A 16,700-nucleotide genomic window follows, 5' to 3' on the forward strand; every position below is an offset into this window, starting at 1 on the left:
TAAATCATCTTATGACTCACCAGGGGATTGTCCTCATCAGTAATCTTACACTATGTGTCACTCTAATATTATAAGCTTTGTCAGTAACAAATAAGGACTCAAAACCTCACTGCCTGATTGTTTTGGGTGTAGTTTATTTACCTACAAGCCTGCTTAACAAGTTGAAAGAGATCTTAACTTTTGGTGAAGGTTAAGATAAAGTAAGACTTGTGTTAAGAAAACCTAAATTGTAAAAGTAACATTTTGCAACTACAGTGAGTAAGAAATGCTTTGATATTGTTACTGTGAAGAGCCAGTTTGGTTTCCAATTTCTAACACATTGTCCTCTGAGGAAAAGGAAGTTGAAAAAAAGGAAATGCTTTGTGGAACATAATCCTGATTGTGTACTAAAAGCAGAGTCTTTCAAAACTACTTCATCAAAATGCTGCTTCAGTGACAATATCCACTGCTGTTTTCCACATTACAAAAATGCCTAAGAGGTATTTCCATGTAAGAAACATTTGACTGTTAAACTCAAATAATTCGTCATTTACCTATGTGTAACAAGGGTTAGATACTGGGTCAGTTTCTTGTATTATGATGGCACATGCACACACCTGACCTACTGTAAGGAGAGGGGGTTGGGTTGAGACTGAAGTTTCTTTAGGGGAGTTTGCACCTGGTCACCATGACAACTGGCCACTCTAAACTGATGAGTTTGTTGTCTGCAAAGGGAAGCCTTTCAAACCATCTGACACAGCAGCGTCCCTGGTGAATCCAGTCAGCGCTAATGGCATGAGCAGAGAGGGGAGGGATGCTTTTTTTGTAATGAGAACCAAGGGAATAAATCTCATTACTCTTCAAAGTATCCCACACAGTTTAACTTCTGATTTTGTGTGAGTGACAGCATTTTCAGTAGTCTCACAGCTACTTATTGCACTAAAAAAGTGACCTATTCAACTCAGGTGAAGCTCAGACAACAAATGGACTGTATTCCCAAGCCTCCAAGGTTGCAATGTAAAACCATCAAGCGTGTGAAACCGTTGTGAATTGTTGAAAGATCAGAGGCGCCACCTTGTGGCTGCTTCCCATCAATGCAGAGCCATCTTGGGAGGAATTAAAGCTTCACCAAAAGCTATGAGATGAGAGCTGGGTTAAGTAGGGCAGCACTTGGGTGCCTGCGAATGTTTTTGCATCTAGATTAAGAGGTTTTTTTTCATAATATTACATCACCACAGCTGGATGAGATTTCCAGCAAAAGTCACTGTTAATAGTGCAAAAAGCAACATTTAAAGTGAGACTTATATAACTTTTGAGAGAGGAAAAACACATTCACAAAGCTGAATTCATAAGCAATAAAAAAAGCACTGTTCGTCAATTCAACACACTCAGGGGTTTTGCTGCTACAGCCTTATTTGGTCTGGTATGACCAGTAGCTTGTGGTGGCGTGTGTTAGCAAACTTTAGGTAAATATTGCTGTATAATTAACATTACTGAGTCACTTCGCTGACTTTATGACTCTTCTCCATTTGGGCTACTGTTACATTAAATTAGCATTTCAGCTAAATGTTTAGCATTTAGCATTACTGTCACTTGTAGCCACAGTGGTTGCTGATCAGCTAAAGTTACATAGTCAAGCTTTAAGTGGAAGTGGCCTCCAACATTTAAGATATCCTTAAAAGAAACAGTTTTAGATAAAATCACTAATCACTTGCTCTAATGTGGTCATTTAGTGGACTGATCTAAATAAAATGGTCAGATTTACTTTGTAAAATGTGTTTCCTGTTCCCAGATTTGTCATGTAAATCATCTTTTTTAGTGTAAATACTAGTCATTGTGTTACCTTTACTGTCAAAACTATTGTTTGATTTACCAATTCACAACCGTATTGAAGACCAGGGTCAGACTTGTGTTATTGAAAAAGAACCTTTATTGTTTTCTCATCGTCCGTCCGTTTCCCATAAAAGTGCATCATCACTGATCTCACGGTAAGCAAAACTCACATAGTAAAACGACGACAGAAGTGAGAGAGAGAGAAAGACACAAAAAGTGAAAGTCAACCATGCTATACACTTAGTCAGGTACATTCATCGTGGACAGCAAAGGGGTGAGCACGGCCAGAGAGAGAGAGAGGGAGCAGTTTGTTTACAGTCGGGGGGTGAAAGGTCAAGTGTATAAAAGTGGTGTGGAGAGTTGAAGAGAGAGAGAGTGAGAGGGAAGAGGAGAAGAAGAGAGGAGTATGTCTTGGCTCAAATTGTTCCTTTAGAGTTGTGATATAAGATGTTGGTCAGCTTATTCATTTAACCCTTGACCATGACAGCGAACTCTGCAGGGAGACAAAGAAAGAGAGAAGTTTGAGTGTCATTTCAAGAGCTTTGGACATTTATTCGAAGCCACCAAATCTGGTTCTAATTCCAGATAAAATGCTTTTGTGGTAAAAATAGAAATTTTCTCACCATCAATTCCGATCTTGCCATCGCCATCGGAGTCACCGGCCTTGAGAAACACCTTGGTCTCTGCGTCGGTCAGAGCTCTGGCACCAGCAGAGAAGTTCTGCAGGAACAGCCTGGAGAGGACGATCAGAGAGAAATACTGAGTATTGTAGTAAATATGGGATTGCGCAACATAATGCACTTAATTTGGCCCAAAATTTCGAGATGGCTATGTTTGTTTTGCAAGGAAAGATGATCCCTGCACTACAAGGGCTCAGAGAAGCTTGAGGTGAAATCCAAGAGATGGTGCCTACTTCAGCTCATCCTCCTCAATGAAGCCGCTCTTGTCCTGGTCAATGACCTCGAAGGCCTTCTTGATCTCGTCTGGGGTCTTAGCAGTCAGGCCGACCTTAGCAAAGAACTCCTTGTGCTTGAATGAGTCGGCAGCTGTGCGGAGAGAGAGAAGGGATTGTATCAGACATTGTAGATGTATAACACACAAACTGAAGTGAGTTTTGCATCTGCAGTGGTTCTTCTTTACAAGGCCTTGGCAGTTGTCTGCTATTCATCCCTGACTTCTGCTCTGACTGTCATTCAGCATTTTAGCTTCATTTGCAGTGGTGTTTTTCTTACTATACTGATAAAAATGCATGCTTTCTGCTAAGACATACAGATTAAAGTCACATTCTGCATCCTTGCTGCACTATCGATCCAGCCCCAAGATGTGTTTAAAAAGACCTGCAGTGTTAACTGTAATCTGGTAATGTGATTCTGCATTAGCAACTGAATTCTGCAGCAAGACATTCAGCTACAAAGTAAGAATCCAGGTCTTTTTCCAGTGCACGGTTTTGGACATGTGTAGCTATCATCTAGGTTCTCCTAAGTTATAATACTGCATGCTGTGTCTTTTTCATGGTGGGGTGTACCTTGGCAAGCCGCAAGGGCTGCAGTGATGTCAGCGTCACTCAGGATTCCAGCGAGGGCCATTTTTAACTGAGAGAGGAGAGCAGAGGACAAGTCATCAGTTCATCAGTTCAGCTGTAGCAAATCAGACAGGATGAAGCAGTTTTACTTTGAATCTAAGCATCGTTAAGTTCCCTCACTGCACTTTACAATACAGAATTCGAAGTTAAAGAGCTACATGTAATCTTCATTATGCCATGCAATATATTTTACAGTTCCTCTCTGTGAGTATTCCTCTCTGGCAGCCCCAAAAGACAAGGCACAAATGATCAGAAAAGGTAGTCCAACTTTTCCAAAACCAAGCCCTCCAAGGCAAAAGATCAAATATCCTTTGCAGCTGTGGTTGGTTGGCAAATAGATTTTTCCCCATTTGGTTCCTTAGTTAGTCCAAAGCCAAACACTGAGTTTCTGATGTTCAGAATCTGGCCCTTTCCTCGATTTGTATCCCATTGCATGAAGTTGAAGCCCTGAACCACTCTTTGAGTCAGGCAGCAGCGCCTAAAGGTCTGCAGCTCCTCAGTGAAACTCACCTTAGGGTTATCTCTAAGACAAGAGTGAATTCGCTCAGATGAATCTGCTCACTGCAGTGAACCCCTCAGCGACTCTCCCAAGCTTATATACCTCCACGCACCCGAAATATGATGCATAGGCTATGTAATAGACACTGTGTGCAAAGCAGTCAAAGCAGTCGGTCAAAAAATGTGTCCAGTAGACAGAGCTGTTCTATTAATATGCACATAAATGAAGATGCTTAAATGGTAGGCTAAGTGTAGGCCTATGCAAAAGTGCTTGATATTGCATGGGGCTAATAATATACGCTGCTGATTTGGGTGAAACATACTCTGTGGCCATGTAGTTTTGATCTGTTAAACTGTGCAGAGCACCATGGCGTGAAGAATGAGGTAAACTTTTATATTGTGTGTTGCAAATTGTCAGACAGATGAAGCAGGTTTGTATAGTGTTATTACAGCTACTTATTCTGTTATCAGACAGGTTTGTTTAACAACGACACAATTTTTGCCTTGTTGTTATGAACCTAATTTCAGAGTCTTTGCCATAATATCAGTATGTTAAACATTGTATCCAAGACTTTTCTCATGAGTAATGCAAAGGTTTTTATTATGCCAAGCCCAAACTTTCCAGTGTGACTTTTACATTTCATCTTCATTACCATTTTAGCCAAATAAGCCTCTCTTCTAAAGTATTGCCAAGAGACTTCCTTAATAAAAATTTATTAATAAAATACAATGTAATTGTTTCTGATTATGTAACCACCCTGTAGTTTTACACCATAATCACCTTTGGGGATTAATTACCCTACACGTGCCCTCTGAACGGTACAGTTTTGGTGAAAATGAGCCTGTGCACAACTGGCGTGAGTAAAATGTTTGCAGTGACTTAGCTGGCATTCCAATGTCAGAAAAGTCAAGTTGTTGTGATTGATTATTGCAGGTGATGGTAATGTGGTGACCGAGTAAAAAAATCATTTTTTAAAGACTTATATCTTTTTATGTTTCTATATTTAGATTTTTATGCAGATTATAACTGAATTGAATTTATCCAGTAGCTAACATTTCTGTGTTTTGTTGGCAGCATTTTTGGACATGAGACTGTATGAAACTTATTTGACCAACTGGGATATTACAAACAAACAAATAAATAACAGCTGCAGAAAGCAACCAGCTATTTCATAGTAATAAAATCATACTTCTAATCACTACTAATCAAGCAGAGTGTATGTGATCCTCATGTGGCTCATAAACCAAAAAAAATATAGGTCTACATTTCCATGGTCTTTTCTCATTATTTTAAAGAACAAACAGCATTCATGGCTTCTTGTGTTCTTAAGGTTTCTGCATATTTTGGCTTAAATGTAATATGTACCACAGAGCGAAAACATTTTTTCTCCACAAGTGCATCATTCTGGATGGCTCTTTCTGCAAAGTTTAATGAGTTTTTTAATAATGTAAAGTCAGTCTCTGTCATAAGGTGTAAAAAGGAATAAGGAAATATGAAATACTTTATGGGAACAAGATGATGAGATTTAAGATCACACTACAGCATGAGCTGCGGTGCCAAAGAGGAGAGGAGAGCCCGTGGGATTCATTAAAATGCTTTAATTTAATAGTACTTACTCATTATCTACTAACATGCAGCTGAGGACCAGTTTGCCAGGTTTTATTTTTGGTCCTCTTACAGCCATTCAGACCTTTTCTCCTTAAGGTGATGAAACTATTTGTGATGCTATTTTAGGAAACATTGAAAACTGATATCTATCGGTATCATCATCACTGCCATTATCATCATCATCATCTTAACACTTCGGTGCGGCACCGTGTGGTTGCATAATGACACAGAGTTCTCACACTGCACCAAACAATGAAATTAAATGAGGAACTAGTCCAGGGGTCTTTCCATGCCCATATTTGCTCCCATGACGGGTGCAGGCTGTTATGTGCCTATCATACATCAGGTGGCAGTGTTGAGATGATAAAGAGTTAGTATTGAAAAATCAGCAAATTATAATTGTATGTACAAATCATCCTAAAACCTATATTAAAACATTCAGCTTTCAGCCTATGGATATATAATACATTCTCACTTTAACTGCAGCTTAAGTTCTGCATAAACTGATCTCTTTCAAATCTTAAATATGTTGTGTAATTTGTCACTTCCTTTACTTCAGTGGTTTCAGGTGTGTGATGTCTCAGCAGCCAGAAAGGGTAGTTACAATATATATATATATATATATATATATATATATATATATATATATATATATATATATATATATACATATATTATTTTTTTTCACTCTGCTTCTTCACTTCAAATCTTCTCAAAAGCTCTGTAAAACTAATCTCTGGCCTTTAACATTTGCTGTGGTCAAATGAGGTCTCTCACCTCAAACGACTCGGCCATAGATACTGTAACTATTCCTGCCCTTCTTCAATATCAGGTTTAAATTACAAATATCTCACAGCAGGGATGAAACCCATCAAGTAAGGCTATGAGCGTCTGTAACTCGAGGCAGTGAAGGCCGATCCGCCATCATATTCTGAACTTTGTATTTGAAATGTACATTTGTTCCCACACTTTAGTAAGCATCTAGGACTGGTAAACACACTGAAATTGCATTAAGGTTACAACCACGTCAGAACTTAAGATTTTACTGTGATGCTTAGAAGCCCGTAGCTGCAGCAGATATTTATTTTGCTTAGTTCTGTGTGAACTAATTTATATTTACAAAATGAACTGTGTTTCTCTAATGCTCCACCTGAGAACTGGAGTTTGTTCCCTCATGCTGCAGCAGAAATAGAAGTGACCTATATTCTCTGTCACTGTGGCTTGCCATCTGAGAGAAAGTTGCAAATAAATGTGCTTCATTGACAGAAGTCCTGTAAATGTGCTGGCACAGAAACTCTATCCTGTCCCAGAGTTCCTCTGCTGGGTCACTGCAAGTTTTCCTCAGCCAGCGCTGCTGACCCTCTGCCAGACACCCAGTCCTCCCATTGCAGAGCTACTTGGTGTCTGCCAGAGCTGCCTCTGATCCAACTGTGTCCTGCTTGTGCCCCCCCGATCTGCAACTCACACCAATAAACATATCTGGGCTGTAGTGGTTAAGCCCATGGGTGCCAAAAAGCTGCACAGTGACTGGTATTGATCCAGTGAATTTTGTCCTGATGTCATTTACTTACTACAAGAGTAAGATAAGCAGCTGCCCTAGAAATGTAATGCAAAACATCTTCAAAAAGAACAAATGTTAGGTGACACTCAAATAAAGTGCCATTTTGAGGTACTTGTACTTTATTTGAGTATTTCCATTTTATGCTATGTAATAATTCTACTCCACTGCATTTTAGAAGGAAATATTGTACTTATACATTTACATTTATTTAATAGCTGTAGATAACATTATTAAGAAGCAGTTAAAATTACTTCCGTCTCAGCCAACTACAACATAGGCTACTGCTTACATGTTAACGCATCAATAATAATGATGATAATACAATTAGACAATAATTTAACACTGAGCGGAACAATTCTGCATAAAAAGTAGTAGCAGTAGTACATTTTGTTGCTAATACTTTTACTTAAGTAAATGATCTGAGTACTTCATAGTTGCATTACAGTTAAAGTCTTTTGTTTGACATTCAGTGATAAAACTGATGTAAAATAACATGATTTTCACAGTATCCATCAGTTTAATATAAGAAATGTTCTATGAAAGATGTGATCTAGTTCTGGGCTCAAACATAGTTTGATAACTGGAGCTATTTACTTGGTGACTGAATATCTTTCCATACTACATTTAAATTCAAAATGAGTGGCAACACTTTGTCTAATGTTAAAACAAGACGTCTTTTACAAATGAAAACCATACTAGACCCACCCTGGCAAAGAAACCGCTGCAGTCTTTAAGTGAAACACAAGTGGGACACACTGTATATTCAGCCTGAGCTTTATGTTCGGCTGTGTGCAAACTGCAGACTGAATGTAATGCATGTTCTCTGTAAGGTGACTGCTGTGAATTGGAGTATGTGTCACTTGGGTTTCCTGCTGCGAATATGAGTCAAACTACTAGCAAATACATTACAGAATGTCATATGGCCACAATGAGCTTGTTTAAAATTATATTAAGCCAGCATGAGCAAATTTATTGGGTTTTATGGTCGTGAATATCAAAATAAAATGTAAATTGACATATTTTAAAGAAAATGGGTTAAATGTTGTGTACATGTTGTCTATGTGTAAACATATAATTGACACCAAATTACTCCATCTAAGATGTCAAATTGAGTTTGCCAGAATGTCAAACACTTCATTTGCACAGTGGAAAGTTGCTCATGCCGTTAATTGGAGAAACCAAAGCCCACCCCCCAGACAAGCTGGACCTGCCCCAGTGCTTAATATAACATCACAACACGAGGCACATGAGGCTCATCTGTTGACAAGCGTCTCGCTGGATATAAGCAAGAAAAAACTACTAACATCTCATGGAGAAAAGTATATTTATTTGTACACTTTTCTGGCAGGGAAGACATATAGCAGAGAGGCAAGATTTAATTTGTGGTTTACTTTAATTACCTTATTACATTACTTTCCATTAAAACGACAACATATCTCATTACTCTAAACACATAAGATCCCTGATGAGTCCATGTTATTTACTGTAGCTAGTAAACATTATAAAAAGAGGTCCACCCTGAGATGACAACAAATCATAGGGGTCACGCATCACTTATGAAGACTTGACCAATGCGGAAAACTCTGAAAGAAATTAAAGACAGAATTTTAGACATTTCACATTCATCTGGTGATAATCATCCTTATATTTTATTAAACCACAACGACTACAAACACTTATTATGAGGTGATTGTTGTAGCTGCACTTAAGCTGCCTAGCAACAAAGTGAAACACAGCATAGGAATGAAAGAGTGTTGACTGGAAACTTTATGGCCATCGATTCATCATTAACTGGCATATTTACAATAAACGATAACTATAATCATTTTTAACTTGAATCTTTAAATGGTTTACACCAGGGCCTGTATTTATCTAACTGCTAAAATGAAAATTTGGACTTCGGGGAAAGATGAAAGTAAAAATTCTTTATTCGTACTGACAAACTCAAGATTAAAAAAATATTCATCACATTTTTTATGACTTAAAAATACTTAAAAATTGTGCATCACTTCAGAGGTGCTCTAAAAGGTTTACTCCCACACTTTACTGTAAGTAGTGACAAGTAGCTTGATAAATGGGTCTTATTCTTCACACTCAACAAAGAGACGTTTTTCTCCTAAGTTTGCATTATGGAACATTCTTAAGTGTAATTCACAGAAATTTGATAAAAACAGGCGCTGATCTCAGTCACCGCTCTGTTTGTAAGAAATGTTGTGCTCCTCTTCATGACAGCGCAACAGGGCAAACCAAACATTCATGCCCGATAAACCAGAAAGAAACGCTGACCCCTGATCTGCATCTACAGGCAAAGTGGTCCTTAGACCTGCCTACCTTCCCAGCCAATCTTCCCATCTCCATCTGAGTCTCCCTCCAGCAGGAAAGCTCTGGTCTCAGCTGCAGTCAGGGATCTCGCTCCTTTGGAGAAGTTCTGCAGGAACAGTCTGATGAAGAGCAGGGATGAAGCACCACATTGAGAAAAAAATACACACAAACAACAAAAAGGGAATAGAATGGATAAACACATTAAATGTTCTTCATTTCATACTGAAACATAATACTCCAACAGTTTTGGTGAAATCCAGCTTGCTACATGAATTGTGGATGGAACAGAAGTGTATCCATATATAGGATATTTGTCTGTGTTGAAAACTCAACTGTAACTCGTCCTGTTCTATGAAGCCGCTTTTGTCTTGGTCCAAAATCTTAAAGACCCTCTCGATGTCTGTTGGAGGTTTCTTGGATAAACCCACTGTTTTGAAAAACATCTTCGGGCTGAAGGAATCCTTCGCTAAAAGTAAAATTGATTAGATTCAGTCAGTTAAAATGATGATGTCCTCGAGGTTTCATGAAACTACAGTGAAATGCAAAAAAACAAAGGCCTTACATCTTGTGACAAGAGCAATTTTCAATGTAGATGCACGTGAGTGTGTTTTAATTACACACTCAATACACAACCATCTCCTCACCTTTACAAGCATTAATAGCCAAAGTGATGTCCGAGGCAGCTAGAAAATCGCTAATAGCCATGGTCGTGGAGACTCTGTTGTGATAGATGTTGCAGCCTGGTGCAATATGGGACCACTGATGGGCAGAAAGAAACTACTGGTGACAGTGAATAGGCTTCACCCCCCCCGGTGTCAGAAACCACCAGTGTCCTTCTGTCTGCTATCATCTGCAGCTGACCACTTCAGAAAACTGTGTGTGTGTGTGTGTGTGTGTGTGAAAGGGAGGCTGAAAGACAGAGAATCTTGTCATTGCACAACTGTGTTTTCTAGAGTGATTTCTCCAGGGGTCAAGGGTCATAGTGAATTTATATCTACCTAAAGAGACCCCAGTCAAGTAGCGTCTGTCTGTAAACAAAATGAACAAGTCAGTGAGGTTATATTTGGTACACCTGGAGGGAACCTGGCAGGCCTGCATTTCCTCTTTGCTCGTGTTTCCAGTCACAGTTTCTGCCTGCTTGTGGTCGTCCCTGGCAGTGTTTCCGCAGGCTGCAAACATCCTGTTATTATGACCTGTCACTCTCAGGCGGCGCTCCAAAGAGCTGTCTCCACAGTCACCTTGTTCTCACATGCTACATTTAAAATGTGAAGAGCTCCGCTCTCAAATGAGTGAGCGTTCATTTAAAAAGATGCTAAACATGCTATAGAAATATGACGACAATCACACTCACACACTGTGGGTTACAGTTAATATGTTCTATTCTCCAGGATTGAGAAACAACAGCTATTCGTAAATTCATCATTACATTGTGTGTAAAGCTCTTCCTAAGTTCTTAATAACTATAAGCTAGTTTCAAACTATGTCTTACTAAATCGGGTAAGTTAAAACTTAAGAAATGTGTCAGTTAGTAAAGACATCTCCCACCTGTAAGCAGACTCATCCCCATCAGAGATGACCCCAATGAGGGTGGTGTCATCCGCAAACTTCAGGAGCTTGACAGACAGGTGACTGGAGGTGCAGCTGTTGGTGTACAGGGAGAAGAGCAGAGGGGACACTGCCTTGGGGGGAACCGGTGCTGATGGTCCAGGAGTCAGAGACATGTTTCCCCAGCCTTACGTTCTAGCCTCCTGTCAATAAATGCATTTTGATTGAAATTTTTGACATTTCTTTCAGCTGCATTTAGGGTTGAAGTCATGCCATGTTCAAAATTGGACAAAAGTTAAATTACCTGATGGTGACAGCACTTTTTATTTTTTGATGATCACAGAGTTTCACACTGAAACTGCAAACGAAAGTCAGCATCTACAAACGGCATACGTACATTTTTTGATTAGCTATAAATCAGTCGATGGGAGTCTCTGGAAATGCACCTGCTGAGGAATTCTCCCACTTCCAGGTGACTTGGCAGTTTGCAGCTATTACAGGGAGGAAATGGACTGTGGTTAGCTGGCAAAGTTATAGACTTTTGTTCTGGCAAAACCCAAAAAACCTTCCTCACAGTGTCTCTCACCACCACATTTGACCCGTTTTGTGTAACTGAAATGCACTATGTGATTTTGTGTCGACTTTTCCTGGTTGCTAATGCCATTATGATTTGAAAAGCAGTGTTTTCCACAGTTTCAATCCACATGTGTCTTTATAGCTCCCATGTGTGAGGGGCTGCTGGAGCGCTGCAGTTACTGCGTCATACCGGCCCTAACAGGCAGCACGTGTGGGCCCAAGGCCTGGCCAGAGTGACGTGAGCCTGGTTTCCTCAGGATGGACTACAGTGAGGCCTGCAGCAACCAGAGGGGCCGAGAAACAAAAACATCCTCTGCTCCCCCTCCTACCTGCCCCCCCCAGCCTTGTCCCTTTCCACTCTCCGATGCTTGTTTTCAGGAAGACCAGGCTTCCTGCGTGATGGAGCGGTGGATGAGAGGAGGAAGAGGGGGATGGGACAGAGAGGAAAAGACAGACACAGAAATTGATGGATAGGGATGGGGAGACGGTCTTGTGCACACAGTGATTTGGGGGCATTTGTTGGGTTGGTTGTTTTCTTGACAGGTACAGGCAGCTATAAGGGAGTCTGTGAACAGGGAAGATTACATTACAATGTCAGTTAGAGTTAGAGTTTTGTACTTTCACATGCCTGACATACAAACTTCCTGTTTTGTTCTTCCATTTGTGTTGGGAAATACTGAGCAATGGGACAATCAGCACAGGGCATGGAAACCAGCAGATGTAAGTATTACACAAACAGATGGTAGGTTGCATTTTACACAAATTAAAGAACCAGATAGGCTTTGGTATTGTTTTATTATTGAATAAATACTCGTTTTGCACTGTGTGCGTATCTATGATATATACGAAGCTTATCTAGAGGGACGTATGATTGAGTGAGCTGGAAGATATTCAGTGTGTTGGTCAAAGACACTTTGACAGGATGTATCATAGATGCATTCACACACACTGGCTTTTGTGGGGATTTATTATGTGAGATTTGGCTTATAGGGTGGTTTTTCCCCAGACGCATCAATCATTTCATCTTTGTTAATATATTATCGTTTATTATTCATAATAAACAACTATAAAGAATGCTGAGTTTTATCATTTAGGTAAAACCTAAAATATCAACTGCAAAGTTTTTCAAACAGCAACATGAGATATTCACTGTAGAAAACTGCATATTTAAAACTCTATTGACCAGTATCTTTGCCTTTTTGTCCCTCCTCCTTTCTCCATCACCGTTTAGGGGACTTTTGCAGACTATGCTGCATCATTATTTCTCATGTCTTTACAATAGATTTAATGAACGCGGCTCAGGCAGTTGAGTGGGTTGACCTTGAGCAAGACATTGAACCCCAAATTGCTCTCGGTCAGCACACCGGCACCATATGACAGCTTTGCCACCATCACTTAGTGTGTTAATGGGTAAATGAGAGACATTATGAGGAAATTTGTCCATCTAAGGTTAAAAAGTACAATATACGTGCACCCCATTTACCATTTAATAATTTTCATGAGGAGTTCTAAACTACAGGCATGAAAAACTGGTTAGGGAAAAAACCTGCTAGCGGGGTCCGGGGGTATGCTCCCCGAAGATTAAAAAAAAAAGCTACTAAATGCTCATTTCTAATGACTTTTAGGATTACTCTGTTGCTTGTCACAAGCTAATAGAATTACAAGATTGAGCAAATTAAAGTAGCCTATATGATATGCTCACATTTAAGAAAATTAAGGGCATCCCCACCAGGTACTCATGAAGGTACTGATGAACCAGGTGTTTGTCTTACCCTGTTCTCCCCTGCAGTATAATTAATAAGAATGCATTAGAATAAACTCGAGGCAAAAGTTGCATTTAATTGCTGATCTAGGATCAGTGTCATTAGCCCAAATGTAATATTGACCAATAAAAGAGAACACTAAAATCATTATTAAAAACAAACCTTAACACTAACATTGGTTAGTGATGGCAAACTAACAAAATAGCCAGCTGCCTTCTTAATTTATCTAGTCTATCGTTTGCTATTGTATCACAGACTGTATAAAAGAAGTGGACATAGCCTCCGGGTCTGAAATGTGAAGCCAATGCGGAAGTGCCTTCAAACTGTATTCTTTCTAATGGCCACCAAGGTCGACTCCACTGATTGCAAGAAGAAGTCCGATTGTATAGAAGTGTATGAGAAAATGACCCTACTTCTAACTTGATTTATTTCCTCAGTAAACACTTTCCTAATGAGTGCATGGTCTCAATCGCTAGTTTCAAGTCTTCTTTGATACAGCATGATGTTTATTTTGTAAATTATGGTCCCATTTAGAGTAAAACAAACGATAAAGCAAGGTATGCTTTAGGGCGTGGCTACCATGTGACTGACAAGTCACTACCACGGCGACCTGTCAATCAGGATAGAGGCGATGCTATCTGCTGGACTGTGTACATTTAACTAGCCATGAACTTGTTTTTGGTTGATGTCGTGTTTTCGTCTAAGAACTTTGACCCTTTCACAGCGTGTTTTCAATAACATTTTGGTCGCCTAAAAATGTCTTGTTCAGCATTCGGTTGTAGTAAAAGACACGCTAAGGAGTCGGCTGTTCATTTTTTTCCCCAGTAAATACATTATATTTAAGCCTGTTTTTCACTACCCAAACTTAGCATCCCAATTAATCTCACAGTTAACATGAATTACAGATGCACCTTGCTAACCAAGCTAGCTAGCTAGCGCTAACGTTTGCCCTAGCTACTCTTTTGACAGGTCTATCACAGATCATTTTGTTCATTGAAATGTGAAGAACATCGTAGGAACATTGAACCTTTGCCACCTCAGATGGTTCCTAAGATGGACATCGCATGTTGTAAAATTAACTAGCTAGCTAACGTTACCTTAGCCATCCGTCACTCTGAGTGAGTATTTGGTCGATTATCTAGCTAACGTTAGCCAACAATGCTAGGTTATCTTGCTATCAAGTTATCAAATTGTTACAATTACTGTACTCTCGACCCTGGACTTAACATCAATAAATCCATTTTTATGGGCCATCCATGAGAAAACTTGGGGCAGGATACCTGCCTTTTCCTTGATTTCACATTGACCTTTAACCTTCTCTGTGTGGAAAGAATAAATATAAAAGATATTTAGATCAGATTTCAGAAAGTCACTCTGTGTGTAATGCCTGCTGTAGAAACAATTTATCTTGAAAGCCATTTTAATTGAGATGGATGATAATGTCATCAGGATAGACTTAACATCCAGCTAAACTAAATCTTTAAGTCCCATTGTAATGTCTGAAACGTTTGGCTTCTCACACAGAGACAGAAGAAGAGAGGCGGCCCGTTCATCCCTGCATGCATCCCTGAGGAAAGCGGTTGCTCCTCCTTTTTCCTGGGCTCAGTTACTGCCTCGTCTATTTCTATCTGACCAGCTGTGGTGAGGGCATGCCAGTGACGCTCTCAAATTCAGCCAAGATAACCCCTCCAACACACACTTTAAGCTCCACCCTCCACCACCACCCTCCACTCTCGCTAACAGTTTTATCTCTCTCCTCTGTTCTGGCACCAATCTTTCAGTCTGTGTGGTTGTCTGTGGCATTCAACGTGTCTGTGCATGTGTGTGTCACTCTCCTCTCCACTCTGTTTTGACTTGAATCACTCAAGACTGGATGTGTGTGAGTTTGCGTCTGTGCATGCATCTATTTTGTGTATGTATATAGCACTGTATGTCAATGCATGTGTCTTTGCGTGGGCCCATGCATGTATCTATAATGTGCATGTTGTTGCCTTTCAGTTCACTAAAATAATAATCGCAAAACTCTTCCTGCAACGACACAATGAGTCAGAAGATTTCCCCATCATATAAACTACTACTGCACTGTGATCACATTGAAACACACCAGTTGGGCAACTAAGTCCCTAAGGAAAAAAATATAAAGCTAACAACCAGCTAACTTAGCTTAGCACAAAGAAACAGGGAGAAACAGCTCACCTGACTCTGTCAAAAGGTAACAAAATCTGCTTATCAGCACCTCTAAAGCTCACTAATTTACACATTGTATCATATATGTATATGTTTGTTTAATCCATAGAAAAACCAAAGTGTAAGAACAACAATTTGCTGTTTTCCGGGGGGTGGGGGGTGGGGGTTGACTATTTCTTGACCAGGACTAGTTGCCAGACAACCAGGGAATACTCCAGGAAGTTACTGAAATTGTCTTTTATACAGCCCCCCACTAGCTGTTTCCCCCTGCTTCCAGTGTTTATGCTAAGCTACGTTAGCCAGCTGGTAGCTTTATATTTAGCGTACAGACATGAGAGTGGTATGATGTCAAACTTTTCCTTTAAAGCAGAAAAACCCTCTCAGTCATAGACGTGCTTGCATGTTGCAGTTGTGTGTACAGCCTTGGGGGAAGGCAGCAATCATCTGGTGTTGTCCTGGTCTATCACTGGCTGGAGGGAAGTTGATCCTCCTCAGCCTGGTAGATTAACTGCAAAGATGAAATGCCTTTCAAATGCACAGAGATGCAGCCATTTCTGTCATCTGTGTCCTGGCCGCTCTATTTCTTATCTGTTTGAGCCGTAACTAAGGGGCAATCCTGACTCATTACATTTTTGACTTAAATGCGGTTGCTGCTGTGCAACTGGATCGGGGCCTGATGAATACCAGTCAGCTTAGGATGCAAGTGATAGAATCTGTGCTGGGACAAGACAGGGTGATGGATTTGGTAGGGTGTAGTCAGGGGGGACTCAGGGGCTAAAAGGTTTCAACCTCCTGCATGCCCCTCAATGTTTCCCAACAGATTTCTAAAATAAGATTCAAAGTGATTGGTAATTATGTCAATGCAAGCTTTCTTTAAGGGTTTAAATTTGCTCCTCTAGAGATCTACATATAAAGACACCAATTGTGTCACTTATATTCGGTGAAGCCACACATTTAGTGTTGCCAACGAGCCAAGAAATCCAGTGTTGATCAAACTTTCAGGTACTAAGCTTTGAATGAACTGTCACTGCACTGCTGACTAATGTGGCAGGCAATCTGGAGACACTCACACGCACCGGTGAATATGGGTTTAGTTAGTGGAAGTTGGCAACCCTACACACATTTAGCAGGGAAAAAAAGCAATCAGCAGTCATTGTGTGCCACAACTTTTCATATACATTTTTGAATTAGATTGTCCAAAACTGTGTAGCAGCTGGAGTGGCAAGACATTTTTTTAGGGGTGGC

The 16,700-nt window shown here is 40.0% G+C and overlaps 2 protein-coding genes across 3 annotated transcripts; both read right to left on the bottom strand.

Annotated features, from left to right (window-relative positions):
• Positions 1-1,891: 1,891 nt before the first annotated feature.
• On the bottom strand, positions 1,892-4,052 carry pvalb3 (parvalbumin 3). Its single transcript, XM_044178902.1, has 5 exons — positions 3,905-4,052; positions 3,338-3,404; positions 2,726-2,858; positions 2,436-2,545; positions 1,892-2,305 (listed from the first exon to the last, which is right to left on the bottom strand). The coding sequence occupies exons 2-5, from the start codon at positions 3,396-3,398 to the stop codon at positions 2,280-2,282; spliced, it is 330 nt and encodes a 109-aa protein (XP_044034837.1). The 5' UTR covers positions 3,399-3,404; positions 3,905-4,052; the 3' UTR covers positions 1,892-2,279.
• Positions 4,053-8,369: 4,317 nt separating this feature from the next.
• LOC122867740 (parvalbumin, thymic-like) lies at positions 8,370-15,399 on the bottom strand. Of its 2 annotated transcripts, XM_044178906.1 has the most exons (5): positions 10,930-10,981; positions 10,029-10,143; positions 9,718-9,850; positions 9,394-9,503; positions 8,370-8,645 (listed from the first exon to the last, which is right to left on the bottom strand). In XM_044178906.1, the coding sequence occupies exons 2-5, from the start codon at positions 10,087-10,089 to the stop codon at positions 8,617-8,619; spliced, it is 333 nt and encodes a 110-aa protein (XP_044034841.1). In that variant the 5' UTR covers positions 10,090-10,143; positions 10,930-10,981; the 3' UTR covers positions 8,370-8,616. The 2 variants fall into 2 exon arrangements, with proteins under 2 accessions (XP_044034841.1, XP_044034840.1); XM_044178905.1 differs by having other exon boundaries at positions 10,029-15,399.
• Positions 15,400-16,700: the final 1,301 nt, after the last annotated feature.

Source organism: Siniperca chuatsi, linkage group LG20 (genome assembly GCF_020085105.1).
Source record: "Siniperca chuatsi isolate FFG_IHB_CAS linkage group LG20, ASM2008510v1, whole genome shotgun sequence".
Lineage (NCBI taxonomy): Eukaryota > Metazoa > Chordata > Actinopteri > Centrarchiformes > Sinipercidae > Siniperca > Siniperca chuatsi.